The sequence below is a fragment of the Diachasmimorpha longicaudata genome, chromosome 7, assembly GCF_034640455.1.
Source record: "Diachasmimorpha longicaudata isolate KC_UGA_2023 chromosome 7, iyDiaLong2, whole genome shotgun sequence".
NCBI classification, from domain to species: Eukaryota; Metazoa; Arthropoda; class Insecta; order Hymenoptera; family Braconidae; genus Diachasmimorpha; species Diachasmimorpha longicaudata.
Window position 1 is genome coordinate 5,083,902 of NC_087231.1, and position 26,098 is coordinate 5,109,999.

Here is a 26,098-nt window from a genome sequence, read left to right on the forward strand (position 1 = left end):
TGGCCACTGGCGGCGTGAAAAAGAAGTGAAAAAAAAATACGTAAACTGTGAATTCTCAAGTTGGGGTGACGTAATCCCTGTGAAGTTCTAGCCCTTCGTCATCTGCTCCTCCGTAAACTTCGTTCGGTGAAGTAGCGAATGCGAAGTACAGAAAAATGGCTGAGCCGCACCCATTTCGCCGAAGGAATTTCCTATTCCCCTGAAAATAATCACCGGAAATACCGGATGTTGATTGAAGGGATTCTCCGGCTCCTCGGGATTTTTCCTCTCGAGGGCGAAAGGTCATTTGTACCGCGGGAGAGGCCCCGCGTGAGTCACTGCAGTAGACCTCACTCCGGCGAAACAATACGCACAATCGAGCTATTCCCACGGCGTTTAATCAAACAATTACAATTTAAACATTGAATTCTCACCTTATCAAGCGGCATTGAAGGGCACGCACGGCACAGGTTCCAGAATGAACCAATCATGAGTCCGAGTTTATTGTGTGGGGCAGTGGAACAGTAGTAACACGGCCTTTGGGCCGACGGACGCCGGTTACGTGCTCACACGTCGGGGCCTTAAGGGCCAATTGCCTGGCTGACAGCTCTGTACAACCCCCCCCTCACTATTTATTCCTCAAATTTACGGCTGATAAAAACACAGTAAGGAGTGATTTCCACTCAACGCACCTTCTGGACACTCTTTGATTTATGGACTCGATTTATTCTACTCAATCACGTCGTCAATGGTATTCGGACTCAACTGAAAATTCACTTCATTATTTTGATAAATTTCCTACCCCGATGACGTTCCACTCTTTCAATGTCACTCACAATACCCGGCTTACTGCGGCAGTCGTTACTATCTGTCCACCTCTGGGGGCCCTCGCACAGCCCTTTAATCAAAATTAATCAGTCATTCGATCGATCTAGTCAATTTTTTTTTGGTTTACCGCTGTTAATGAGAAACAATGAAGATTTACTTGGGGGGGGCCTTGTGCTTCAACCGTATACGTGGCAAGCACTGCTCGTCGTAACCACTGGGTGCTACGAACGTCGCGACGTGTCGCCGGTAAGTCGCTTGGTAGAGGGTAACAAGAGGGTGAAAACGGTACAACTAGACTGCCCTTGCGCGCAAGCGCCCTATCACCGGTCGATAGTCCGCAATGTACGCGGTGAATATAGACCTCTGTCTCACTCCCTCAAATGCTTTAGTAACCCCCGATCACCCCCCCGACGACTTGCTCCCCCCGCTTTCCATCACATTTGGGTTATACTGGTGTACTTTCTCTGTTCAACTTAGGTAGGGTGGCATTCATCCCTCTCTTTTACACTCCGAGTCGTAATGCTCGTATAAAGACTACACTTCTTCCCGTTTCCTTTTTCTTGGGTAACATTTTTTTACCGGGGGAGGGCTGCATGCATTTGTTCGGGGGTTTTCTTTACGGAATTCTTCCAGGGGGAGAGGGAACTCGACCTTCCTGAAGGTGTTTAATAGGGAATTTTCCTGCAGAGACGACAAATTTCGGGGAAGATTGTTATTGATTTTTAGGGAATAGTATTGTGAGACGCATCAATTGGAAAGGGGGGAGGGGGTGATTAATTCGCGAGATGGGGGTAGTACGGCGTTTGTCTGGTCTGGGGGTGTGAAACTGCATACGTTGGAGATCAGTTGCGCCGGGAAAAGTTCAGTAAAAATTAGCAGGAGAGTTTGGGAATTCTGGAGCGAAGTGTCGTTCAGGAATCCTGGATAGAATAGACTGCGGTGGAAATTGACAGACGTAAATATTTCAAGTTGGGTGAAGTGTAAGACGGTTTCGATGTGTCGAGTATTTTTTCTTGGTCGCTTTTTACCGTCTAACTCCTGCAGAGAGAATTACCACGTGAAATTGAATTTCTGCAGGATTTTGGAGATAGATTAAGGGTTGCTCCGTAAAAGGCCCGCGGCTTTGAAATAATTGTTCTCTAACGTTACGAGGAGAGAAAAATTTTGTAAAAATTATGTGCCACTTCCGTTATCTGTCAGTGAATAGAATATTCGGTAAAAAATACGGAAGAGTAACGCATTTTTTCAGCGAACATTTCCTACATTTTCTGGAACTTGACGTTTCGGACTTTTTCCTGGAACTTGACTGAAAAAGTGTGTGACTGTTCTGTAATTTTTACCTAATAATTTTCCGACTGACAGATTACGGAAGTGGTACGTAATTTTTACAGAATTTTTCGCTCCGTGTAGGGAAAAATTCATATTCGTTTGGTAATTTTGTCTCTGGATAATACTTCGCCCCAGAATAACCCAACTTTTCGGGTATTTTTTATTGAACTTGTCTCTCCCTGTGGGTGATTACTCTGGAAATGTCCGTAGGGAATAGTATATTTGTGGGGTAGATTGTTGGAAGGAAAATTAAATTTCAGGGACAGTTGATTAACCATTTTTAGAACAGTGGGATTGAACACCATGTAGGAATCAAACTAATGAAATTACGGGTTTTACTGACAATTCGTTGTGGAATTTAAACTTTGTACTTTGTAATATTTTTTTTATCGCCCAATACTAGAAAATTGCGGCATTGCAAATCGGGACACGATAAAAAATTTTAACAGTGATGGGGACATAAAATAAAGAAGTCGTTCCCACGTGCAGAATTAGCTGAGAGTGAGAACAGTAAATGCCCGGGTTCGGAGCTTTCGTTCTACCCCCGCGGTTTAAAATCCACGGGGAGAAATGTTCAGTTAACATTATGGAACTCACATTTAGCGTGTCAATTACAGAATCAACTCAGACAATTAAAATGGCGGTATCGTAATTTTTCACAGCCCATTCACATGAAAATTACGGAATACTCTGAAATAATTTTGTGATTTCACGTGAAAATTGAGTGACGGTTTCGCAAAAATCCCTGCAATTACCTCATCGCGTTAACAACTGTGTTAATTATCAATTCTCGCATTGAAACTAGACCTGACCGGAAATGAATAACAATCATACAACCATCAATACTTTGAATAATCAGAGAATGGAAATAGATTGCAATAATTAAATTTGTTCATAAATTCTTCTCACGTATACAAAATCGGATATAAATCACCCCATTAAAAAAAATGATAATGATAAGAAAAGACTGTCTCGTTTTATCAATTATGAAATACCTTCTCAAGATGTCGACGAGAAAAAAGTGCAGTAAAATTCAGTGAAAAAAGGAGAGTGCAGTCGGGCCTGAAGGCAACAAGGAGAATCAGAGGTGGGGAATAATATGGAAAATTGCTGGAAGGGTGTCGCGCCAGATTTTCATCGAGAAAATCCAACGGCCGAATTGAAAAGACACCTCCACTGGCTTTTTGTGCACCGCTACAGTGGTGTATATAATCCTCCCCCCTTCCCTTTCTTCTCATACATTCTCCTTTTTTCTTTATGTTAAAGCAGTTGCCCTTAAGGGGGAACAGACCCCCTCTGCCTATTCAAACTGTTTCAATTGTGTTTCCGCCTACAATTATGCGATATGTTAGTGACATGATCGTTGTACGACAACGATACTGAGGCTTCTTCATCTTCTCGCCGAATACGCAATAGACGTTTTGATTGCGTATATGATAATTTACGTGCGCTGAGTAAATACGTGAAACAGAGAAAATACTTTCCAATAGAGAAATAGATCCCGCTGTTTATCCAGTAGAAAGAATGATTTCCATTAATTTTTGTGCAACTGCCAAATTCAAATTTATGCTGATTCATTTCAGTCGGAAAATTGGCGATTCGAAAATCCTCACGGAAAGTTAAAAGACATTAGTTAAACGTTCCATTCGGTATAAAAATTACGAGGGTGATCCTCAGGATTTCCCGGATTTTCGTTATTTAATAAAAATTTCCTACGAATTAATCGCGACGTTTAGTAAACAAAAATTGAGCAATGATTGAACAGCAACATTCTACAGTAAAAGTATGTTTAACAATGAGAAAAAGCGGTTTTAGGGGCCAGGGGGAGGGGGAATGTTAGCTGGAGTATCTACAGGGAGTCGCGCACCGAGTCTAGCGTCCCGCGAGGAGACGCAACTACGTCCCTTGATGAAGTGTGTACCTACCAACGTCATGAAAATAAAGAAAATGGAGAAAAGCTCATTGTGCTATGCAATCTTGCTGCACTTACTTCCTCTCTCGCTTCTTTAGAAAAAAATTTTCAACAGCTTTTATCGTTTTTATAGTTTTTGTTTCCCCTGACTCATACGGGGCTTTAAACATGAGGATGATGGAACATGAGCAGGTAAAACATGACTATTAGTAAATTTTTAATAACAACGTCATTTCTGCCTAGTTGTTCAGTATATGGGCTGCAGTATTTTTATGGCAGCAGTGAAGAAATTATCGAGAGCATGAAATATGTTGCTGATGAAAGTCGGTGTATTATTTTCGACTTTTTCACCGACTAGCGACTGTCTTCGAGATGAAAAATTCTCGCATTTATGAATTTAGATGGGTGACCAGTGAGAGTGAAATACAGGTCCATCAATTCACTAGGTATCTACCCCAGGTAGAAGAAAATACAGGAGAATGAATGTAGCTTCCCCATCCGCATGATAACCCGTTTTATTCACCATTTACAGAGACTATCGAGTAAGAAGTTTTATCTCCCCTACCCGAAGAATTTCCGCCAGAAGAACAATAAATCATGTTATGCAATGTGACCATCGGGGTCAATTAGGATGGAAACAGGCACTTGCTCATGGCCGGGAGACACGAAGGGTCTCGAATTAAAGTAATAAAAAAGTGATCGTCGATGGTAGAAGAAATAACATAAAGAGACATTACTATGGGTATCATTGAATTGAGGTGAAACACGACAACAGACCGGTGCAAGAAGTGGAATTGAGATAATAAAAATCTAAAACATCGCACAACGAGACTTTCTTTGTGTGAGCATTAAGAGTTCGTTTCAATTGAATAAATACACTGCAACGCATGAAAAATCGGGGTAATTCGACAGACTTATGTGCTATGGGATTATTTAGCCCGTAATTGGCAATCCTCGGCTTTGCCCCGGGCTATCAGCTTCACACTCGCACCGTTTCCGTATCACTCATATCGACATATAATATTTCGTCACGATGTTCGCCAGCGGCTGTTTACCATGCGCAACGTGCGTGAAGCGAGACTTCGCGAATTGCGTAGCAAATTTTTCCGTTCCAATATGCGACTGGAAGAGCCGACGACGAGGTAAAAAAAATGTGATGGCTGCGAAAAAATTCCAGTGCTGATACTGTAAATTTTATTGAGAAAAACGTGAGGTTCCTCGCTTTAAAAAAAAATTCAGAGAACACCAGAATCCTTTAACAACTCTTGAATGATTTAACAACAGTAGTAATTTCCACATCCGCTGGATGGCGATTTTTTCTAACAATTTTCTATCGTCACACTCACTGGACTTGAAAAGTTTATTTGGATTGTTTTCCAGTCTTCAATTTTATGAAGGAGCAGGTTCATTCTACAGGCTTCAAAATAAAGTTTTCACGGTGAATTAGAATCATGAAGAGGATATTCTCGTTATTCAACTAGCCTCCGTCAAAGTCTCATTGACTTCTTAAAACTCATTAAAAGAATCAAGTGCCTCCGTCTCCCCCAACTTTTAATTGAATTTCATCTTCGCTCTTTTTCCCATTTCATTGTTAATCTTGACCAGGTACCACTGCAGTCCTTTTGAATAAGTGACTGCTGATAAAGTTTTTTTCTCCAACAATTCTTGTACACTTTGCCAAACGCGAAATGAGAGAAGTAAAAATGGAGAGGAAGGAATGGTCATTGCCCCATTCGATTCTCGTCTTGGTAATACGTGTCAAGAATGAATAAAAAAATTTGCAAGTGGATATATTGATTGGGGGGCGCCAAGACATCGTCAGGATATCCGGTCGAGGACAATCAGAACTCGGACTAGATTTCGTTGTTACCTACAGCCGATAAAGATTTTTGTCTGTTCTATCACAAGACCTCTGTCTTTTCAACAGTCGGTATAACAGATTCCCCTGAAAATAACTTCGGTCGTTTGATTTTAAAAAAAGGGAACATTTCTTCTAACGAAATCGATTCACAAACTAAAGAATAAAAATGTGAACTTTCAAGGACATTTTATGAATCGTTTCCACTATGGCTCAGCCCATTTTTAGGAAGTCTACTTTTGATAAAAAGTAGTCCTCCAGCTAGCGATAAGTGGAAACGTGCTTACAGGTATATTTTCGTCTTGTTTTTTCGCTGAATGGGCACTCTCCTTTGTCATCTGCGCTCTTCTCTATTTTTTACACTACAATGTCCACCAAGCAATCAATACCAGCTATTGTGACCGAAGGAGCGGCCGAATTCTTGAATGTATAAATACAAGAAGACGAAAAGGCCAACGAAAATATTTTTAATAAATTTTCTAATTGCCAAATGCCTCGCACTAATCTACAAATACGTGACAATTCCCTATGGAATAAAAAAAATTACCAGAATCCAGTCGATCTAATCAATTAGAGTGCCAATTCTACTTGTGATGAGGAATTTGGGAATGTGCCATTGTGCAGGATTTTGAACTCAGTGAATTCGTTCCAATGATATATTTATGCACCACAAGTCCAATTTTACATAATCATCCAATCAGTGATTGTTACATACACAAGTAAACAATTTAGACCAGCTATGTTTCTATGTATTCCGGAGTACATGGAGCCCACAGACATGGGCACTGACATGTACACACAAACTGCATTAACGATAGGGAGAATCCTGAGGGTGACAATGAATTTTGACGTATGTAAGGTCGAGGAACTTTGAAACAAACTCGTTCTAGGCCAAGAGGCAATTAACCATGCCCCAGCCTCACTTCGATCGATCGGTCTCGGAGGCGCGTGGGATATTTTCAGAATATGCAACCGCGATGAGGTTAACAAACCCTTCCTCATTTCATGGTTCAATTATTAATTTAACATAGTGCTATAATGAATTCACATACATCCAATAGTTTCTCTCCATAATTCATTTTGTCAGTGCGTTATCACTCTGAGTGAGGGTAAATTTTGGTTTTCCAGGGGTGCCTTGTTCGATATATCCGTGTTGGGAGGGGTGAAAAAGTAGATCTATTTGCAACTTGTGGCTCCATACGGAATAACACGTACTCCATTCATTATGCTCTCTCTTTTTTAAGCTTCATTGTTTGTGTTCACTCACCAAGTACTGCTTGCAATGTTTTTTACTTTTAACGGTGACACGTTGTTTCCTCTTCTTAGTACCGGATGCACCGAAACCACCACCGTTCACCGGTTTCTCTTTGGCTGTTGACGAAAATATTGGACCCTTGTTCGCGGGCATTGTCCGAGTTGTGGAAAAACGCGAGAGTTTCTTTGTCCGAAGATTTATGAGATTTTTTTAGAGGGATTTTAATGAGCCACCGGGAAAACAGTTTGCACTCGATCCAAAGGGGTCCAGTGAGTGTCGAGAACGCGCCGTCCACGAAAAGCTGTTGTCACATGCGCAGGTCATTGGTTGGGGCTATGCGCGGAATAGAAAGGGAGTGCTTCACCTGTCGCTCCCTCGCAGATGAGTCACGCGCTGGCAATCATCGGGGTATTGTGGGGTGCATTAACTAGGGGGAGGGCGCGATGGAGCAGGTGTTTCTTAGACGCTTGAGAAAATCTTTATATTTTTTCCACCTTCGGGGAGGAAAGGAAGTACATTGTTCAGTTATAAATATCGTAACTTGGAAATTGAGAATAATAATTTAATTAAAAAGAAAACAATCGAGATAAATTAACCCGACTGTGAAGGCAGAAATGTAAGGAAAGAAAATAAAATAAAATAATGCAAATTAGTCTGTATATAATTAATTGGACAAAATTATTTACCGACATATGCGGCCTTCCTGTAACAGAACGCCACCTGCCGCACCTCTGTGGTGCGCCCACCGTTACCAACAGCAAACCCGCCGACTGCGTTGCCGACGGAACCCCAACAGCGCTGCAGTAATCACCCCTCCACCAACAAATAAAAATCACTCGATAGATAGTTGACCCTCGCGTCCACCTCTGCATCGAATCCTCAGTGTACGTCCGCGCCAGTTCGCGGTTTCCATCGTTTTATCCGCCGTCCGTACATCTTCCACGACGGAGTCCGTCACAACTTGATAATCCTCCGTCGTCCGCAGCGAAAAGTGATAGTAAGGTGCGGTATCACTTCGCGTGCACACTCACGCCGATATATTTCACCTGGCCGATGCGCCAGGAATCACCGAATCACCCCCAGCCAAAGGGGACAAATATTTGCCACGAATAAAAAAGAATCATTCGCCCGTAGTCACTCGTTTGCTCCGATTGTTTTCTGCGTATGTATGAGAGTGATTTTTTAGTGTTGGTGGAGCAATAGAGAAACAAGCTTATACGACAACGGCACTGGGGAGTCTCCGGGCGCGGTTAAACACCGAGGAATACGTTGAAACAGTGAATTATTACTCCTCATCATGTACTGAAAAATGGTCTGATTGACTCATCATGACCGTCGATTTTGCTGATTACTTTTGGGTGAGTTCAATTGACAATTCAATCATTCCATCGAATATGCTCTACTAAATAAACACAAGTGATTACGTATTAGCTCGGTGTCAGTGATTTCACTTCATGTCTCAAACATCTGTATTTTCTTGGCTCGTTATTCATTTAATCTCTTGGTGCATTACGACAGGTTAGGTCCATTGAAAATGCAGCTTTACTCAGGGATGATTGACAGGAGGAAATTCGTGAGAGATATGTCAACAGTTCGATCGAAAATTCTTCCTCCAATAAATGCATAAATGACGAGTGGAGTCACGCCGGGTTAACGTGTATAAAACATTAGACTTGGAGTGTCCTTCGATTTTTTTTATTTGTTCGCTTACGCCTTGCGGCTACTGTCCTTTCTCTTTTTCATCTTCCACAATTTTACTCGCTGGCTCGTACTCATTTGAGAAGTTTCGCTAGCGTATACTCAATTTTACCAAAGTAACCTCGACTTCGGGGTGGGGAGTACAGGATGAGGTTCCTTTGCACTTTACTGGTTATTGCATCGCACCGGTGCCTTCACACAAATTGTGGAATCACATGACTTGGGATCTCGTATTGAGAGGCGGAAGAATTCACCGGGAAGATTGGCATTCTTACGTGAATTTTATGGGGCATTCGTTGATCACAAATAGCCCGTCCAGGGAAGATGAAATACTTCAAGGGTTTAAGCACCATTCGAGGGGATTCCCCAGGGTTTTGCCGTTATTTTTTTACTACCAGGGAAAAATGAAATTATTTCAATTGGACTGTTATTTGAGAACTTCTGAGGATTCAAAATATTCTACAACATAGGCTGGACCTTTTTTAGAATTTTTATAAATTCGTGACTGCCTCACTCGCCTCTACATCCTTGTCCTGTTGAAATTATTTTCAACAGGTGTAGATGACTATTACAGGGTCCACTCAAGCCCTATTTCACCCGACCTGAATTTTCAAGTGACTTTATTATTTGACCTTCGAAAGTTTCGATTTCCTTTTCCGTTATATAGCTGTAGAAGACATTTACAAAATCTAACAATGCTATCGAAATATTTTTTTGCCGCATCGTCTTGGTCTTTTAAACTTAATTAAATTTCACCGTAAACATTCCTATTCAAATTCAGTCATAGCTCACAATACTTATTTTAATATTATTAAGTCGGCATTAGAAAATGATTACGATAAAGATATTGGTTGATTCAATTTTAATGACGATTGTCATAAATGTTTAATTTCTCTTGAACCAAATCTGTCCATTGAAATTTTATAGATCACTCAATTGAAGATATAGTACCGTCAAAAAGATAATGGGTTGTACAGAAGAAGAAAGGGTTAATTATTTTAATACATTTATATTAACACGTAACATTCGAAATAATTGAGCGACCGAAAATTTGACAAACTAATCGACTTTTTCATCACCTTCCTGTGGATAACTCAATTTCACTTTGTCACTTACTGTTTTCCGATAACAAACAACTCTTTTGAATGAAAAACACGATAAGATAATGGTTCATCTTTTCTTCCCCTGTGCCTCATCATCTCTTCTTTGGTTTTTTTGTTCCACGGTTGAATGATAATACCCGGTATCTTCATCCTGCAGAGTATTTTTTAGTCTGGCGTCGGAAGAGGAATTGAAAAAAGTAACATAAAATGTGTAGATGTAGACAGAAAAGGAGTTCAATGTTACGACAGAGTTCGCTACCGCTTATGGACAGGTCTCACGATAACGAGAAAGGAATAAGAATGACAGCGAGAGTTTTACTAATACAATAGTCATTAGTCCCTTTGCGATAAAACATTCCATTTCCAAATAAACATTGACCGAAAATTTTCTAATTTACGATTAAATCCGCTAATAATGGTGAATCACCATACGATAATTCATGAATTGGTTTAATGGGAGCCAGATAAATAAACAATAGAATGGTACGAAAAAATACATCAGCGCAACATTTTTTTTTCAATATTCAAGAAATAATTGACAATTCCCGGAATTAATGACATCCTTCCGCAATCCTGATCTTTCCCAGAACCTGGCGGACATACAGATGCACGATTTTAACGTCATTAGAAATAAATAAATTTAAAAAATCAATGTAATTTTCAGGGGTCTTGGTTTTACGAGGAATAACACCATAAGTGGTGCAATTATGTTCCTGGCATGACAAGTATCAATTTCATATCAGCTTCCCTAGCGAATTCTCAACTGAAATAAGAATAATGAGAAGTGATCGCTGTTAATTTTGAATTTGCACTGAGTAACTTGGAAAAGCGAGGGAAACCGGTCGAACCACTGGTACTTTAGCCTTGTCGTGTTGACGCTGACAAAAACCTCACTTACTGCCACTATTCATCTCGGAACAAAGTATCCACAGAATGAAACAGTGAAACGTTGAGACAATGATCAAGTGAAGGAAAATGTCTCAAGTCATTATTTCATTCTTAAGGTGTTTTGAGCCGTGAGATCTTGTCTCACGCAATGCTAGTCAATCTATGAGACGTCTTCAGCATGAGGGAGATACTAAAAGTGCAGCTACTCACCAGTTGGATAGCTCTCAACGTCTCCAGGAGCACGTCATCATGCATTCTTTATCAATCATATCATGCAGCGGTTGAAAAAGGGGGAACTCTCGTGCGTCATTGAAAAATAAAATTGTCAAGCAATTGAGAGAGACGAGCTGCACTTCAGCGATCATTCTCGTACATCGTATGAAAAGGATAATTATCCAACATATAAAAAAAAGGAGACACAGCGATTAGAACGAACTTAAAATTATCTTATCTCTCTGAATTACTGCCTTTCCTCGGAATCCAGAAAGTACTCAATTCATCCCACAAAATATATTATTCAAACGTTCGTTGTATCGCTGTCCATGAACGTCTGCATGACCTCTAAATCTCGACCCAAACACTATCTAGCTAGTTGAACGCCCACGGAAGTCACGGTTGGTATTTTTCCACACTCTCGTAACAATACGCATTATACAATGTTCAACGTGGCATGAACATTGTCCTATGGCTTCGGTAGACGTCCCGAAGAAATCATTACTCCACAGAACATGCACAGGAGATAACAGAATTTCTTACAAACGAATGCAATTATCGTTGATGATAAATTAGCGATTGCTTCCCGAAAGCCTTGTCATTTCATTTATTACAATTTTTTCGAATTCTCCAAGGATGGGTTGTTTAGAATTATCGTTCTATGATGCTGGTGGGATACTTTCGAGTACTTCTTTCATCCTCAATATATTACCAAATGAGACGAACCCCAGTGTTTCATAATGTTTCAGGGTGAAAAAAATAATGGATTTGACGTGCTGTATCATAACATGAAACATGGAGTTGTGGCTAGCAAAGAACTGGCTGAATTTCTCCGTGAGAGATCGACCATCGAGGAGAACAACTACAAACTCCTCAGCAAAGTTGCTAAACAAGCGAGCAACAGTAGCAGTACCCAGGGAACATTTGCACCAGTATGGGCAGCACTACGAGGTGCTGCGGAGAAACTCGCGGGTCTTCACCTTCAAATGGCCCAACGAGTCTCCGAAATCATCAAAGACGTGTCGAAATACGCTGACGAGCTTCACAAGAGGCACAAGGCTGTTAGTACATCTGCATAATTATTTTAAATTGAATGATTGACGGCCCACGATAGTAGTGGGTATCTTATTTCTGATTGTCCAGTTGCCCTGGACTTGTTATCAGTTTCCGCCCACTCGGGAGATTCCATTCTGTACTGTCATTCATTGACATGAATGACACCCGCTTACACGAGAGGAACATAGGGAACGAGAGAGTTGTGATGTTATTTTCTTTTTCAGGTAAAAGAGGAAGAGTCCTCGACTCTGGAGGTAGTTCAAAATATTCAGAGTATCACAGTGACACTCCAGAAGGCCAAGGACATGTGTATGCAGAAGGCGTTGGAGTTAGAGAAGCTTCGAAAGGACAGTGCCAGTCAGCGGGAGCTGGAGAAGGCTGAGGCCAAGTTTAAGAAGACCCAGGATGATTATAAAACACTTGTGGATAAATACACTGCTGTTAGAAATGATTTTGAGACCAAAATGACAGCTGCATGCAGGGTAATTTAATATCCTCTAATTATTGGCAAATCTGTTGCACATCGTGAATCCGTAAAATGATGAGAATGAACAATTTGTGCTTCATGTACTTTCAGAGATTTCAAGACGTGGAGGAGACCCATCTGAGGCACATGAAGGAGTTCCTGAATACCTACGCCGATGCCCTTCAAACCAATCACGAGCAGGTTGGACAGGTTCACATTGACTTCAAACGCCAGTGCCTGGACATGACGGTGGAAAAACTACTGGAGCAATTTGTGCAGTCAAAGTATACGGGCTTCGAACGGCCAGGTAATCGTCGTGACTTTATCAACGACACTACGAAAGCCACTGATGATGTACCTAATACGCCAGGAGTGATCGAGTATGACGAGGTGATGACGAGTCTAGCCGAGATTGCCAGTCAGACCCATCAGCTGGAGGTGACTAATGATGCAATTGCCAAGGACACAACCACCAAAGGAACTAATGGAGAAACAGGCGTTGCTGGTAACAAATCGTATAAGAAAAGTCTCAATTCTAAGGGTTTGGGTAGTTGGGATGGGGAGAGGGATAAAGAGAGGCATAAGGAAAAGGATAGAGACGCTACCACCAAAGGCTCACGTCGTACCACCTCGCTTCTCAACCTGTTCATGTCCAACTCCCAGGGTAGGTCTTCAAATAAAATGATTAAAGTGAAAGGATGATGATAAACAATCACAGTTACACAAATTTAATTTCAGTTCTTGCACTCGAGGTTGTTCTGCCTAGATACAAGAGGATAATTTTATACAGATTCCTAATTATTTACGTATATTTTCACTTGGATGGATTCTCATGCGATTTGTTTTTGTATCGAGGCAGATGATAACATTGATCACATTTTTTCCAGCACATTTTCTTCGGTAGGACAAAATTCCTCGGGTAGTTTTCACACTAGAATCGTGTTCATTACGCTTTTTGTGGTCGTGTTTATAATTCCCTGCTTGTCCATCGTTGCTCTAACAAAACGGGTGGAGGATGATGTACTGAAAATCGTATATTCCAAACGCAATGTCAATAATACAATGCGGTTCAAATAGATCGCGAATGTTTGTTTTGGTAAATGAAAATGAAAATGGGGAACGGGTAAGTTTTCAGGAGAGCGAAAAAATATGAGCGATGAGTGATTGTTTCAGAGAGACAGAGGCAAGCAGGGTCTGGTTCGACACCAGTCATACCTCAGGGCAACAATCCGCCTACTGCCGTTCCACCTCCCAGCATCTCCAGGAACCCTCTAAGAGGATCTAAATGTAACTCTTTATGAATCGTGAATTATCTAAACTCTAGAAAATTTTAAACGAGTATTGGAAAATTCGATCGACTGCAATTTGTTGGGTAATTGATGAGGCCAAGGGGATTCATCGAATTCAATCGTCATTACAATAATTAGGAATGCTATTCGATCTAATGATTCACTTAACAACAGAGAAACTTCACTGTCAATAATTCTATTTTCATCTAGTCGTTCTGTGAATAATGGAAAGTGTTCTTTCATGCAATTCTTCTCATCCACAGCTCTTGGCAGACAAAGTGTCTTCCTTTAATTGATTTCGCGATAAAAATTCTTCTCTTCCCCTTGATCAATTCAAATACCCGATTCACATGACTCTACAGTTGTGTCTGTTCGTAAATTGATTAATTGCAGTCTTTCTCACGTACCACGAACAAGAACGACATTTAATTTGCTTAAACATAAACACATTTTCTCACTGCTGTAATTAGTCGCCCTCCAACAGAGAACATTTAGATACTCTGCATTTTAACTTTGAAATCGTGTTAATTGAGGTTGTGCATCAGAATTTTTTAGTGTTGGCTATGAAAGTCGAACGAAAAATATCTAATACGTGTTTTTATATTTTTTCAATAGAAAAAATCATGCAACAACCCAAGTCTGTTCATAGCTTCTTCAATTTTTTTCAAGCGTTCTTGCACGTGCAAGCAAGTAACACATCGTTTTTTCCAATAAAAATTGAAATAATTTCAACATCTTTGAATCTTCTTTGCTGTTCAAAATGGTATTGACTATCGTTGCCTCTTTCTCAACGGGCGGAAAAAGTGGATTGAAGCGTTAATGGTGGGTTTCGAATGAAAAGGTGAACTGTCTTGATGATATCTATCTGCCTTGTTATTTGTTTTACAGAATATGTACTTTCTGCAGGTTTATTGTATATTACACTGGTGATACGTACAACATTACCTCCACTCTGCACTCTAGAACACGCTCTTCATTCATCACTGGCAAAATTAATCATTAATTAATCTTCTTTGATTACCTGCTGATGACAAAAAAAACGCTAACACCTCAATGTTAAACACCAGCCCAGCTTATTTAGATTTACTTCTAATCCTGGACATGGATAATGAGGGGCGATGAGTATATTCACTCTAATCGATAGAATAGACTTGTCTCCTTGTAATCATGTGTATCAGGGTTATCACGACAATTGTTTTATCTAAATTGTTTTTCTAACAATCATTGTTGGGCACTGATAGCAAGGGGCCTTCATTGACACTCTTCCTGGGATTGAAACAGTCCAAATCCATCCGATTCGGACTTATTCCCTTGCATTGCTCATTCTTTTAATTTTTTATGTTTTATTTACGATAAACAGTCTACAATTGTTCATTGCAATTATTCACATGATAAATGAGAATCGGGACTTCAGTGAAATTATACTAATGGTATTAATTTCATCGCCCTTTCCGGAAAATTAATGGAAAAATTATTTTCCACGAAACCGACATGATATCGTACATTCAGAACTTTCAACGTGAATTTACCGTTCCCTTCCGGGATACTCGTAAAAAGTTTTGCACCATCTGCCTCTCCTGGATAAAAATAAATTGAAGACGTTTCACACTCGAAGAGCACTTACCATGCAATAAAAATTATATACACAGCTAGAAATTCTTATTGAATAATTATCAGAGGGGAGATATGGACTTGAATGAAAGACGTTGAGGGGCAAGGGGCGATGGGTGATGCCTCAGGTGAGCCGTCTCAAATTATTACAAATTATTGTTTTTAACTCAATTTTCATCGACTAATGCATGGCTCACTGTGTTTGTGTTTTATTGTAATGAAATGAAATTTCATAGAAGAATTTCATACTTCCCAAGAGCTGCAGTGTCATTCTGTGATTCCTTACAAGTCCCCCAATAGCTGTCAAAGTAATCTATCTCAAAACTGACAAGAATATTAAAATATGAGTTTGCATGATTTTTTGTTCGCCAATTAATCATATAGTCTTGAAGGATTTTTTAATTTGTTAGAAAAACAATTTATCAAGTTTTTGAGTATCTAATTTAGGTAATGGTTGCGGTTTGGATTTATATGAAAAATAGATTGCTGTTGATAGTGAGCTCCATCGCCTTTAATAATATCGCATTTGATCTGCTGTATGCACTATTAGCCTTTCTTTACCTTGTATTAATTTCAATACCGCTATTGATCTGTTATCGCTAGTAGAAAATGAAACCTTTGTAAAATGGGGTGAGTGAATATGGGCAGTTAAATGACCAGCATTATTTTTCTTGCATGAGATAATCATTTTGGTGGGATTCATATGCAAAAGAAATTTTAAAGCGTATCGGCTAGGGATTTCTCTTGAAAAACAGTAGGTTGTGATTTTTATTCTATTCGGCAGAAGTTTTCCAAGTTTGTCCATTGTATTTGCCTTTCTCATTTTTTTATTCCATCAAAAAAAATTGAATTATCTTTGTCGAGAAGTTCTATAAACTTACAAATTTGTTGGCGATTTTTAAATGAATAATACCCATTTGTTTATTCGTTTTCTCTACTGCATTAGAATGATTCTGTTTTCATGACTACACTTCCGGGCAATTATTGAATGATTCCATTAAATTCTGTTTATGGTAATATCAACAGGGTTTCTCCGCAGTAGACGAGAAAAGAGAAAGGAGAAAAAGGCGAAGAAGAAGAAGGACTCGGTGGACACGAGCAGTAACAAGGAAGAAAAGTCTGACCTGTCAGTATATGCATGATCAGCATACCCAGTGCGACTAATACATTATTTAAACATTGTTACTATGATTGAGAATATCTATTATAGAAGGACATGGGGAAAAATGCATTGCATACGTAGAAAAAATTCGATAATTTGTTAAAGTACGAAGTACACTGGGCTTGCTGAAAGCTTAACAATCCTCCGAATGATTAACTAACATTGATTTTTCTTTTTAATTCTCGAATATTCGAACAGAGAGGAGAAGGACGAGAGCCGAAAATCCGAGACACCAACACCGGAAGTTGATGAAGATGGTTTTTGCATAAGGCCAAAGCCCGATCCTTGGGAAAATGAGAAAGGTTTTTACTCGAGTTCGGACACTGAATCGGAGGACGAGAGAGAAAGAAAAATAAGAGTTGAGATAAAACCATTGAGCAATGGTGGTGCACCCATGAGTGCAAGTGTCGACGAGTTGAGAGCGACTGTTGAGAATCTCTCGTTGTCACCGGCACCCACGGGTCGTAGGGGTTCGAATACCGATTCGGATCATCTTATGAAGAGATCCCAGTCGGTTTCCCAACAGCTTGGTAAACCAAGTTCCGATTTACTTGGATTAAATTTATTCAATCCAAGTAGTACACCATCGAGTGCCTCAACACCAACAGCGAGTCATCCTTATGCACCTTTGCAGAGTCCACCACCAATGTCATCATCACCAGTGCCACAGAGTGCACCACCACAATTGACGAGTTTGCATAATAAATTTCCCGAGGGTGATTTATTTTCGGAGGTCGGTGATATTACACCAGCATTACCACCCAAACAATCAGCCTCGTCAACACCAACGGGATCAATTGCTATTCCAAGGCCACCTTCACGACGAAGTGAGGGCCCAACTAGGGGGCGAGCATCGCCTGCCACTATATCGAGGGCTGATAGTGTCGCCAGTTTGGAGTTTCGCACTGCTGGAGTTGGGGTGGGATCGTCCAGGGGACCATCCCCTCTCACTATAGGCCTTGCCGATACCATTCCTCTTGCAGTGGCTTTCCACGAAATTGTTCACTCATACTTCAGAGGAACCGATGAAAATCGCTGCCAGGTGAAACTCAGTGGGGATATGATGTTGTCCTTTCCTGCGGGAATTGTCGCTGTCTTGGCAAACAATCCCAGTCCTGCTAAGCTGTTGTTTAGAATCAGGAATAGTAATCGGCTAGAACGATTACTCCCTAATAATCAACTTGTTAGTATGTGAGTATTTTTTCCTCCGAATTTTCCCTCATGCAGCACTTAAAAGTGCTGTGATCAATTAATTCACCTATAAATAACTAAAATTCGGCGAAGCCTAATGAATCCTTTATTCGGTTACCCAGTGACGCCACTCAGACGACAGCAGACTGTACAATATTCGAGTTTAATATGAGTGCCTTAACCACATTGCTACGTCGTCAGGCAGAGCAGAACCCCTCAGCTTCGTACTTCAATGTGGACATTCTCAAGTATCAAATTAAGAATAAGGAGGGTGCAGGCTCTTGTCCATTTCAACTAGTGGCGTACTGGAAGTGTGAGTCTACGCACACAGATCTCAAGGTAATGCTGTCACATGAAATTTATTCCAATAATTTTAAAAAATCACGGACTTTTAGATATCACCGCAGTCTTCGCTCGACTCTTTTCACGTTTATTATTCCCATTCGCAGATTGACTACAAGTATAACAGTCGTGCAATGGCCTCGCCAAGTCCCCTCTTGAATTTACACGTAGCAGCCCCTATTGACGGTGGCTTCAAAAGCCTCCATAGTAAGCCATCAGCCCAGTGGCTGCCCGACACAAACAGATTACTTTGGAAATTTACCGAGTTGTCTCAGCACAGTGAAAGCAATGGAGTTGGTTCATTGAAAGCACGAGTTGAGCTGGAACGTGGCCCGGGATCTCAGGGGACCATTGTAACTCAGTTCAATTGCGAGGGAACAACTCTCTCAGGCGTTGAGTTTGAACTTGTCGGTGCTGGTTACAGGCTAAGTCTCGTGAAAAGACGATTTGTATCCGGCAAATATATTTGCGATGGAGACAGCGATCCGAGAACACGTTATGCTGCTCCACCGCCCAGCACTGATTGACGTTTACCCGAATGGTAACAAAAGTGGGAAACACAGCCCACTTGATCGCAGTAAATCCTGTGTTGCTCACTGCCGATGCCTTAGATGATCCAATGGACATTGTGGCCAACGTGGATTAAAAACACAAATTACAAATGTGCGATTGAGGGGTGACTGATAGAGTTTTCGGAATTGGAAATGTGCAACTGAAGGTATTTGTGAGTTAATGTTTCGTGCATACGAAGGGAAGATGTTCAAGAGTTATTAATTTTAAGATAATAAGTTCCTGGTTACTTTCTGGAAACATAAAATTGTAGAATAAAAAATTATGGATCTGTGTACTCGATTTTTGTAATACACAGTCCTGATTTTCACGAATTTTTAAATTAAGGGTTGGAGACTGCTACTAGTTAGAAAAATCAAAAGCTGTTCGAGTGGGGATCTCTCTATCTTCTTAATTTTTTGTTGCTCTTGTAATACGCATGCGAAACCTGATAATTCGTCTTGGGAAATTATTTCTTACAGCAATTGACCAAACGTCTGTGAAATTAGAATTCTAAATTAGAATGATAAGTATAAAAACAGTGCAGCCCATTTTTTAATTGAACATACTTTTTTTTGCAAACATTTAAAATTATACTGCATAGTTTTTTTTACGAACAATCAATTCACATTAAATATAGAGAAAACTCCGAGGTCTTCACTCAACCCGTCTTAGTTAAAATACATAGCGATCTCCCCTCAAATATAAATGAGATTTTTTTACTGCAGGATTGATAATTGAGATACTTATAGCCACTCGGGAAATACTCTGGAAGTATGGGCTCTCACAAATGGAAAATGAACGATTTCTTGATTTTATGTTCCTATAGAGTCGACGAACAACTTTTTAAAATTAATAGATAACATGGGAGAATTTTCTATTCAACATCCTACAACCTGAAAAACTCAGTTATCTACCCTTAAAGGCTGTTGGATACCAAAGAGATATATGACCGCTTCTGATTTTGGATGAGCTTATGCCCTTTTATTCCTTGTGAGAAGAGATATCCGAACACCGTAACCTTCCTCGGAATAAAAATTCGAACACAAAATTTAAGACAATTAAATTAATGTTCATTTGAAAATAGATGTATTCAGTTCAGAAAATCATCTTTATGATCTTTTTATTGAATAGGAACATAGGGTAAGAAACCACGGCACTGACAAGATTTTCTGTGCAAAATCATGAGGAATTAAAAATTATTTCAATAAGGAGAAATTTGTGCTACAGGATAATTATTATGAATTGAAAAAATAACGGGCTATTGGAGGGATTCTATCATCAATGTTTAAAAAATCCTATTTCAATAGGCCGTAAATTTTCAAACTCGATAATCTCGACCACTCAAACTTTACGAGATAGCAAATATTTTTTTTTCGTGACAATATCGAAAGCCAAATTAATTTGCCATTCTCTGTTGTACTGTATGATTGTGTTAGTTCTTGTTCCACACGTTGAAATGATTATTCATCCATGATAATTGCATTAATATACTCGTTATATTGTTCCATATTGTTAGTTGTTTAAGCACACGAAGCAGATAAATCCAAAATTTGATTATGATAATCAAGAATCTTGAAATTTGTGGATAATATTACGATTAATTTCCCTTGAAGTATTTTTTTTTGCTTTTAGTGGTGTGCAAAGTCTATTTGAGAGCAATAATACGCGATGACTATAGAAAAAACAAGAGATTTGAATATTACGGAGTCTTGTTATTACTGGATTTTCATTGAGTTCTCGTATATAGTTGAGCAACACATACTCATTGAAAATCTTCGGAGTGTATGATATTTTACAGAGACATTCCCCTTGAACTCTCTGAACTGATTTACTCAGATTTACTCATCAATTACATATCTGCAGAGAATATTTTGCAGACGGTGATGAAGAATCCATGGTTCGTTTGTTTTGGATCTATTGAAAAGGCACTTTAAATTATTTCATAACTCCCTCATTCCAATTTAAATGATAATTAATTGAATAATCGATGATTATATTTCAAGTTGTCAATATCTCGGTTTTTCTAACAATGTCATTTGTATTATAAATGAACATAAAATACGAGAAACTTTATAAGACACGTTCAACCGAGAATGTTAACGTGATCCAGCGTGGACACGGCTGTAAATAATCTCGATAGAATTATATCAAAAAGAATATTTACATAAATGACGATTCATCATTACAATAAACGAAAATTCATTTTGAATCATATCGCTAATTAAAAGTTGTTTTTTACCGTTCATCATATTCCCAAATTTTATTTATTCTGATGAGAGAAGAAAATATACTTTTTAAAGCAAAATTTCACTTGTGGATTTAAAAAGTGACTCAACCAATCATAAAAAAAAATAGGGATATTCTACTTTCAGTTACCCATCCGTTCTTAAATTTTGCATTATAGAGTCCGACTAGGGAGAATTTGGAAAGGAGATATTGAAGAAGCAATCCTGTAAAGATCTTCCAACTTTGAAATTTATTCTTCACATGAAAATTTATCAATTTTCTCTGATCTCTTAAACTCTGTAAAATTACCTGTAATATCTTTGATTGTCAATGTTTCCCATTCTTCTATTTGGGAAAACTTATAAATTTGTAGGACACACAAATTTCTCATCATCACCGGACACCACTTCACTTGCGATCCTTTCATTTCTACACAGAATTGACTCCAGGAGCACATAATTATTATAAAACGCCTGGGAACATTTCCTTGATCGATTGATATCACTAAATTCACAGTCCACTATCAGAATCTTATCCTTGGATTAAAAACGCAGAGTGGGTTTATTTTTCATAATGTGTCTGTAACAAAAAACAAAAAAATGTGTTAAATCAATAGATACTGAACTTTCCACTAATTTTAAAAATATTTCCTTTTCAAATGTATATCATTTGGACCTCAGGAAAAGAAATAAAAAATTATAAATAATATTTTCTTACAAATAGCTGAATAGAGTTGATGAAAGATAACAGAAAGATTCATTCAATTACTCACTTATCCAAAATTTCCCAGAATCTCATAAGATTGGCTCGATCTAAATGCCTCCTGCCTCGATTGAGTTCGATCGTGGTGACAGCCCACCTGGCGACATTGTTATCGAGCTTCATCTCATCATACTTCAAATGGAAGGCACAAATTTTGGCGAAAATCTCCACAGGATTGCCCCCATAGGGCCACCCCTTAAACTGCCAGGCAGGTCCCATCACGAAGACAGCGACTACCCTATCCCAATCATCAGTAGTTAATTTCCCTGGATTATCGATTATTCGATATGGTACAGTCAGTCCTCCATCTTTCCTCCTCTGGATGAGCATCTCGCTCTCGCGTTTGCATCCCGCTGCACGTTTCTCCTCTGCAGGGGTAAACCTGAGGTCCTGGAGAATATCCTTTGCATTGTACATTGTGATCAAGGAGGTGTTGCCACTGGGGATAACGATGATGGGAGTTTTGCTGGGCCTCTTCTTCTGGGCACCTGGGAGAGAAGCTTTGGCAGCAGACACTGGCAGTAGTCCTGATGGTGTTGGTGGATTCTGAACAACATCTTTCTTGACTACAGGCTTGCTACCCTCTGTCACTGATTTCAGTGTCATTCCGTGATAAGTACCAAGGGTATCGATCTTGAAACCCTCAGTCTCCTCTCTCTGTCGAACAAAACGTTCCTGATCGTATCTGCTGTAGACTGTGGGCTGCGGCAGTTGTCGGAGGGGTGCTGATCTTGGTTTGTCTGTGGGTGGGTGTCTTCTCCCCTCCTCCCTAATTTTCAAACTCTGTAAAATTGTAAAGATATTCTTTCCAAAGGTTTTTCCTGTGCTCAACAGGATCGTATCCCTCGTTCTCCACTGTCTCTCTCGCGACACAATCGTGTCATCAGCTAAAATCACTCGGAGATCAGTGCCATTCTCGAGATCATCATTCTCTTTAATCGTGGTTCGTTTTTTCGCCAATCTCTTGGCTTTGATGGCAGCAATTTTCTCCACTGACATAGCTTCAGAGAGAGATTTAATGTTGTCGACAGTAACAGAGGACTCTTTCGGAGCATCTAGTCTCGCTGCCAACTGGAGCTTAACTTTTTGAACATCTGTCTCTTCATATTTTGGTTTTTTGGAGATGGGATACTCTGGGATGTCCTCAGCTGTTCGTTTCACCTGAGTGGGTATCTCCAAGGGAGCCGATTTGTCGATCGCCAGGGAAGTGGCGGTTTCACCGTTGAGGTACGCCAGAAGGTCCTTTCTGTCTGGCCGACGTACCACCGGGATATTTTCGGCAGCTGCCTGACGAACATACACGGGATGGGTGAGCTGGACATTCTTTAGGAGAAATAGCAGACACTCGAGGGTATAATACTCTTTGGGGGCTCCCTCTTTGCCAGATCTGAAATTTGATGGTTTTGGAAACCATGATACATTGATGGAACTACCTGAAGCCTGTCCTGAAATAGTTATTATATTTCCCTTTTGCAACAAACGGATTGACAACCACAAAGTTGTTGAATACCAATAGTCAAAGTCAACAGTGAGGAAAGTGTTTGAGCTCTTGTTTCTAATTAACAATGAACTCGTTTAATTGCAGTCCTTCGTGAAACATGAGTGCAAATAAAATAAATAAGTGTCATAATTATGTGATTGTGCCACGTCATGCAGTTGACGAGAATAACACAGGCTAAGTACAGGATAAAATTCGTAAAGTTCGTACAAAACTTACCCATAAGTAAGGTAATTCGTTTTCACATTCTTTGGCCAGGAGATCTCTCCGAATATAATTTGACTCTCACGCTCGATTATCTCCTTCTTACTGACATTGTACTGTCTCAAAACACTCAACGGGTCTGCCATATTTATGGATCATATACGTTTTAAACTAAAAAATTTTAAAAAAAGCAAACAAACTAAAGAATGTCCTCTGCTGTGTTGATATGTATGGTGTCTGACGCTACTATGTATATAATTAGATTTTCTCGACCAACCACGAACCAATGACGTCCACATGGCCGACAATTGCTCAAAGCTAAAGACGTATCCTCACGTGAACTGTCAATACGATAGTGACCATACTATTTGAAAAAAACGCGCGTGAATGACAAAATGGATTTATATCTTGAATTAAAAATATATATACTAAGTCATAATTAAATGAATAAAATTTATTGCAGTCTAACATTTTTTTTAAACGTGAGACTGAAATCGCTTGAGTTGCATGATCTTTCAATCTAACCTAGAAATATTCTAACACAAATTACTTAATAATTTTTTGGGTATCAGAAATTTCATGGAAAATTTATGACATAATCGAGCAACCTGTTACGAAAATTGTTAATTCCTTGACTTTTCTGCTTTTCTCTGACCCTAAATGCGTTACCCATAACCAGACATTTTCTGAGGCTTTTTCAAAATGGGACGAGGGAAGAAAAGGTGTACATACACCTACATCAGCGACGACAGCATTGAACCTTGATCTGACGTACAAAATCGTGCGGTTTCGTGTTACCTCCGCATTCGCAACAAACAAGTTCACTCAAATGTCGAATCACCGCAAGCCTTTGAGACAAAAAACATCCTAATTGTTTGGGTGGAAATGCGGGGATAATGGTGCATTCGTTCTCCAAATAATTGTCTGCTCCGATAAAAGTGCAGTAATGGCAGGTTTGTCAGGTTATGATCCCGTGTATCGAGGCAGACCGGTGCCTCCACAACAATTTCCAGATGATTTCAATGACACATACTACAATCGTGGGATTGTGAGGCCAATTGAGGTCACATCGGCGTCATCGAGCATCCCCGAGGGAAGCACACCAGCTGACAATGGTAAGGTCACGACAAGGTTCTCCCACCCCTATCTGTGCTATTCGGATGTAGATATAATTAAATATATTTAATCAGACATCACCATAAAGAGATCAATAGGCATTGGATGTGGTCTTGCCAGTTTGATCACGGAAAATCTGCTCATTCATCCGTTCATTGTCCTGAGAAGACAATGTCAAGTGAATCCAATGGCAGCGACGTATCATCTCGTGCCAATCACGTTGATACCAGTCATGATGAGATTACATCAGTCCCAGGGGATGAATACATTGTGGAAGGGAATTGGCTCGGTTTTACTAATCAGGGGTTTGACTCTTGCGGTTGAGGACCTCTTGTCGAAGGTCACGCCGTGGCCGAAGTAAATTTTCAATGTTTTTTGACTGACGTCAGCTGCTCGACATCAATTCATTTCATTTTTGTTACAGGGAAATAACGAATGCAACTTCCCTTAAATCTTTCGGACAACACTTGCTCCTCAAATGGTAAATAAAAAGAAATGGGAAAGGCTCAAAATAAAAAAAGATCAAAAATAAAATGCTTTAGTGATTAAACAATTAATTATTATTCACTCCTTTAGTGTTTCCATTGGAATTGTCTCTCCTTTCTACTCAGCATCCCTAGTAGAGACTGTCCAATCAGAGATAGCCTCTGAAAAGCCAGGAGTACTCGATGTATTCCGCGATGGGGCAATTCGTCTACTCGAGGTCGGCAACAAAGGACGAATTATTCCAATTTACGCCCTCCTGGGCCCACACGTCGCTTACGGAATTGCCAAATACTTATTTGGGTTAATCGTCAGGAGTGTCGCCTCCAGAATAATGGTCTTGAGAGACAGGCATTTGCAAGAGAGCAGAGTAAGTATCTGCATCACATTTGTCAAGTAACGGCACTATCACTTGAATGAGTTGAATTAATTTTTTTCAGGGAGCCTACAGTCGGGATATCATTTCAGAAAATGTAATGCAGGACATTGATCTTCAGTCAACCTTAATCTCCATGTGCGCCGCTGACGTGGTATTCTACCCTCTCGAAACAGTGGTTCATAGGCTCCACTTGCAAGGCACCAGAACCATTATTGATAATCTCGATACAGGAAGAAGTGTGACACCATTGTTAACCAGTTACAGTGGTGCATTTGATTGCTATCGTACAATAATCAATAACGAGGGCCCTCTCGGATTGTATAAAGGTTTTGGTGCTCTGATAATGCAATTTGGAATGCACTTTTTGCTGCTGAAAGCCACGAGATATATTCTCACAGAAATTGGCATTATATTGAAGCAGAAACCGAAAATAGTTAAGACGCCTCAACGTAATCACTACAATGAAATTTAATAATAATTATACTCTTTGAAAATCATCTGTTCCTTTCTGAAAATTTATTTCAGGTAAACAATCCAAAGGGGAGATAAAATATGCATGTAACATATTCATTAGAGAGGTTGGGTATACGGTTGTGTTTGAGAAATCTCTTTTTACGATGTCATTTTTTTGCTCGATCCACTTCAGTTCGATATTTTTATCGTGCTACAGATTTATTTTTTTTTTTATTAACATTGTC

General features: G+C 39.7%; 4 protein-coding genes across 23 annotated transcripts in view; 2 read left to right on the forward strand and 2 right to left on the reverse strand.

Moving 5' to 3' along the window:
- LOC135164198 (proteoglycan 4) overlaps positions 1 to 7,507 on the reverse strand; it is a 35,719-nt gene extending 28,212 nt beyond the window's left edge. For 4 of the 16 annotated variants that reach the window (XM_064124323.1, XM_064124319.1, XM_064124322.1 and 1 more), the window contains exon 1: positions 414 to 1,066. In XM_064124323.1, coding sequence (XP_063980393.1) covers positions 414 to 470 — 57 coding nt within the window. In that variant the 5' untranslated portion in view covers positions 471 to 1,066. Of the gene's footprint in view, positions 1 to 413; positions 1,067 to 7,173 lie in introns of those variants that run through there. The other 12 variants (XM_064124328.1, XM_064124315.1, XM_064124330.1 and 9 more) reach the window with 7 other exon arrangements.
- A 494-nt stretch (positions 7,508 to 8,001) lies between these two features.
- Positions 8,002 to 20,946, forward strand: LOC135164199 (F-BAR domain only protein 2). Of its 5 annotated transcripts, none has more exons than XM_064124334.1 (10): positions 8,002 to 8,519; positions 11,813 to 12,124; positions 12,344 to 12,601; positions 12,697 to 12,892; positions 12,956 to 13,249; positions 13,759 to 13,872; positions 16,512 to 16,611; positions 16,846 to 17,838; positions 17,961 to 18,177; positions 18,288 to 20,946. In XM_064124334.1, exons 1-10 carry the CDS (start codon positions 8,490 to 8,492, stop codon positions 18,705 to 18,707), a joined length of 2,934 nt encoding a protein of 977 aa, XP_063980404.1. In that variant the 5' UTR covers positions 8,002 to 8,489; the 3' UTR covers positions 18,708 to 20,946. The 5 variants fall into 5 exon arrangements, with proteins under 5 accessions (XP_063980404.1, XP_063980405.1, XP_063980407.1 ...); XM_064124335.1 differs by having other exon boundaries at positions 16,512 to 16,602; XM_064124338.1 differs by lacking the exon at positions 13,759 to 13,872 and adding an exon at positions 10,627 to 11,464 and having other exon boundaries at positions 8,005 to 8,519; positions 12,697 to 13,090.
- A 239-nt stretch (positions 20,947 to 21,185) lies between these two features.
- On the reverse strand, positions 21,186 to 23,683 carry LOC135164208 (parafibromin-like). The gene is made up of 3 exons (XM_064124355.1): positions 23,438 to 23,683; positions 21,731 to 23,107; positions 21,186 to 21,537 (listed from the first exon to the last, which is right to left on the reverse strand). Exons 1-3 carry the CDS (start codon positions 23,566 to 23,568, stop codon positions 21,501 to 21,503), a joined length of 1,545 nt encoding a protein of 514 aa, XP_063980425.1. The 5' UTR covers positions 23,569 to 23,683; the 3' UTR covers positions 21,186 to 21,500.
- Positions 23,684 to 24,157: 474 nt separating this feature from the next.
- On the forward strand, positions 24,158 to 25,897 carry LOC135164212 (mitochondrial outer membrane protein SLC25A46-like). Its single transcript, XM_064124361.1, has 5 exons — positions 24,158 to 24,537; positions 24,613 to 24,895; positions 24,963 to 25,019; positions 25,115 to 25,391; positions 25,462 to 25,897. Exons 1-5 carry the CDS (start codon positions 24,369 to 24,371, stop codon positions 25,870 to 25,872), a joined length of 1,197 nt encoding a protein of 398 aa, XP_063980431.1. The 5' UTR covers positions 24,158 to 24,368; the 3' UTR covers positions 25,873 to 25,897.
- Positions 25,898 to 26,098: the final 201 nt, after the last annotated feature.

What these genes read in the sequence shown, in the direction of transcription:
- LOC135164199 (XM_064124334.1), top strand. Translation starts at nt 8,490, where the DNA reads ATGACCGTCGATTTTGCTGATTACTTTTGG. An exon ending in TACGGGCTTCGAACGGCCAG is followed by an intron (nt 12,893 to 12,955) that starts GTAATCGTCGTG and finishes CTAATACGCCAG; the next exon opens with GAGTGATCGAGTATGACGAG. An exon ending in AAGGAAGAAAAGTCTGACCT is followed by an intron (nt 16,612 to 16,845) that starts GTCAGTATATGC and finishes ATATTCGAACAG; the next exon opens with AGAGGAGAAGGACGAGAGCC.
- LOC135164208 (XM_064124355.1), bottom strand. Translation starts at nt 23,568, where the DNA reads ATGGCAGACCCGTTGAGTGTTTTGAGACAGTACAATGTCAGTAAGAAG. An exon ending in ACGAATTACCTTACTTATGG is followed by an intron (nt 23,108 to 23,437) that starts GTAAGTTTTGTA and finishes ATCAAATTTCAG; the next exon opens with ATCTGGCAAAGAGGGAGCCC. An exon ending in TTCTGGGAAATTTTGGATAA is followed by an intron (nt 21,538 to 21,730) that starts GTGAGTAATTGA and finishes TTTTTGTTACAG; the next exon opens with ACACATTATGAAAAATAAAC.
- LOC135164212 (XM_064124361.1), top strand. Translation starts at nt 24,369, where the DNA reads ATGGCAGGTTTGTCAGGTTATGATCCCGTGTATCGAGGCAGACCGGTG. An exon ending in AAGCACACCAGCTGACAATG is followed by an intron (nt 24,538 to 24,612) that starts GTAAGGTCACGA and finishes ATATTTAATCAG; the next exon opens with ACATCACCATAAAGAGATCA. An exon ending in GGCATTTGCAAGAGAGCAGA is followed by an intron (nt 25,392 to 25,461) that starts GTAAGTATCTGC and finishes AATTTTTTTCAG; the next exon opens with GGAGCCTACAGTCGGGATAT.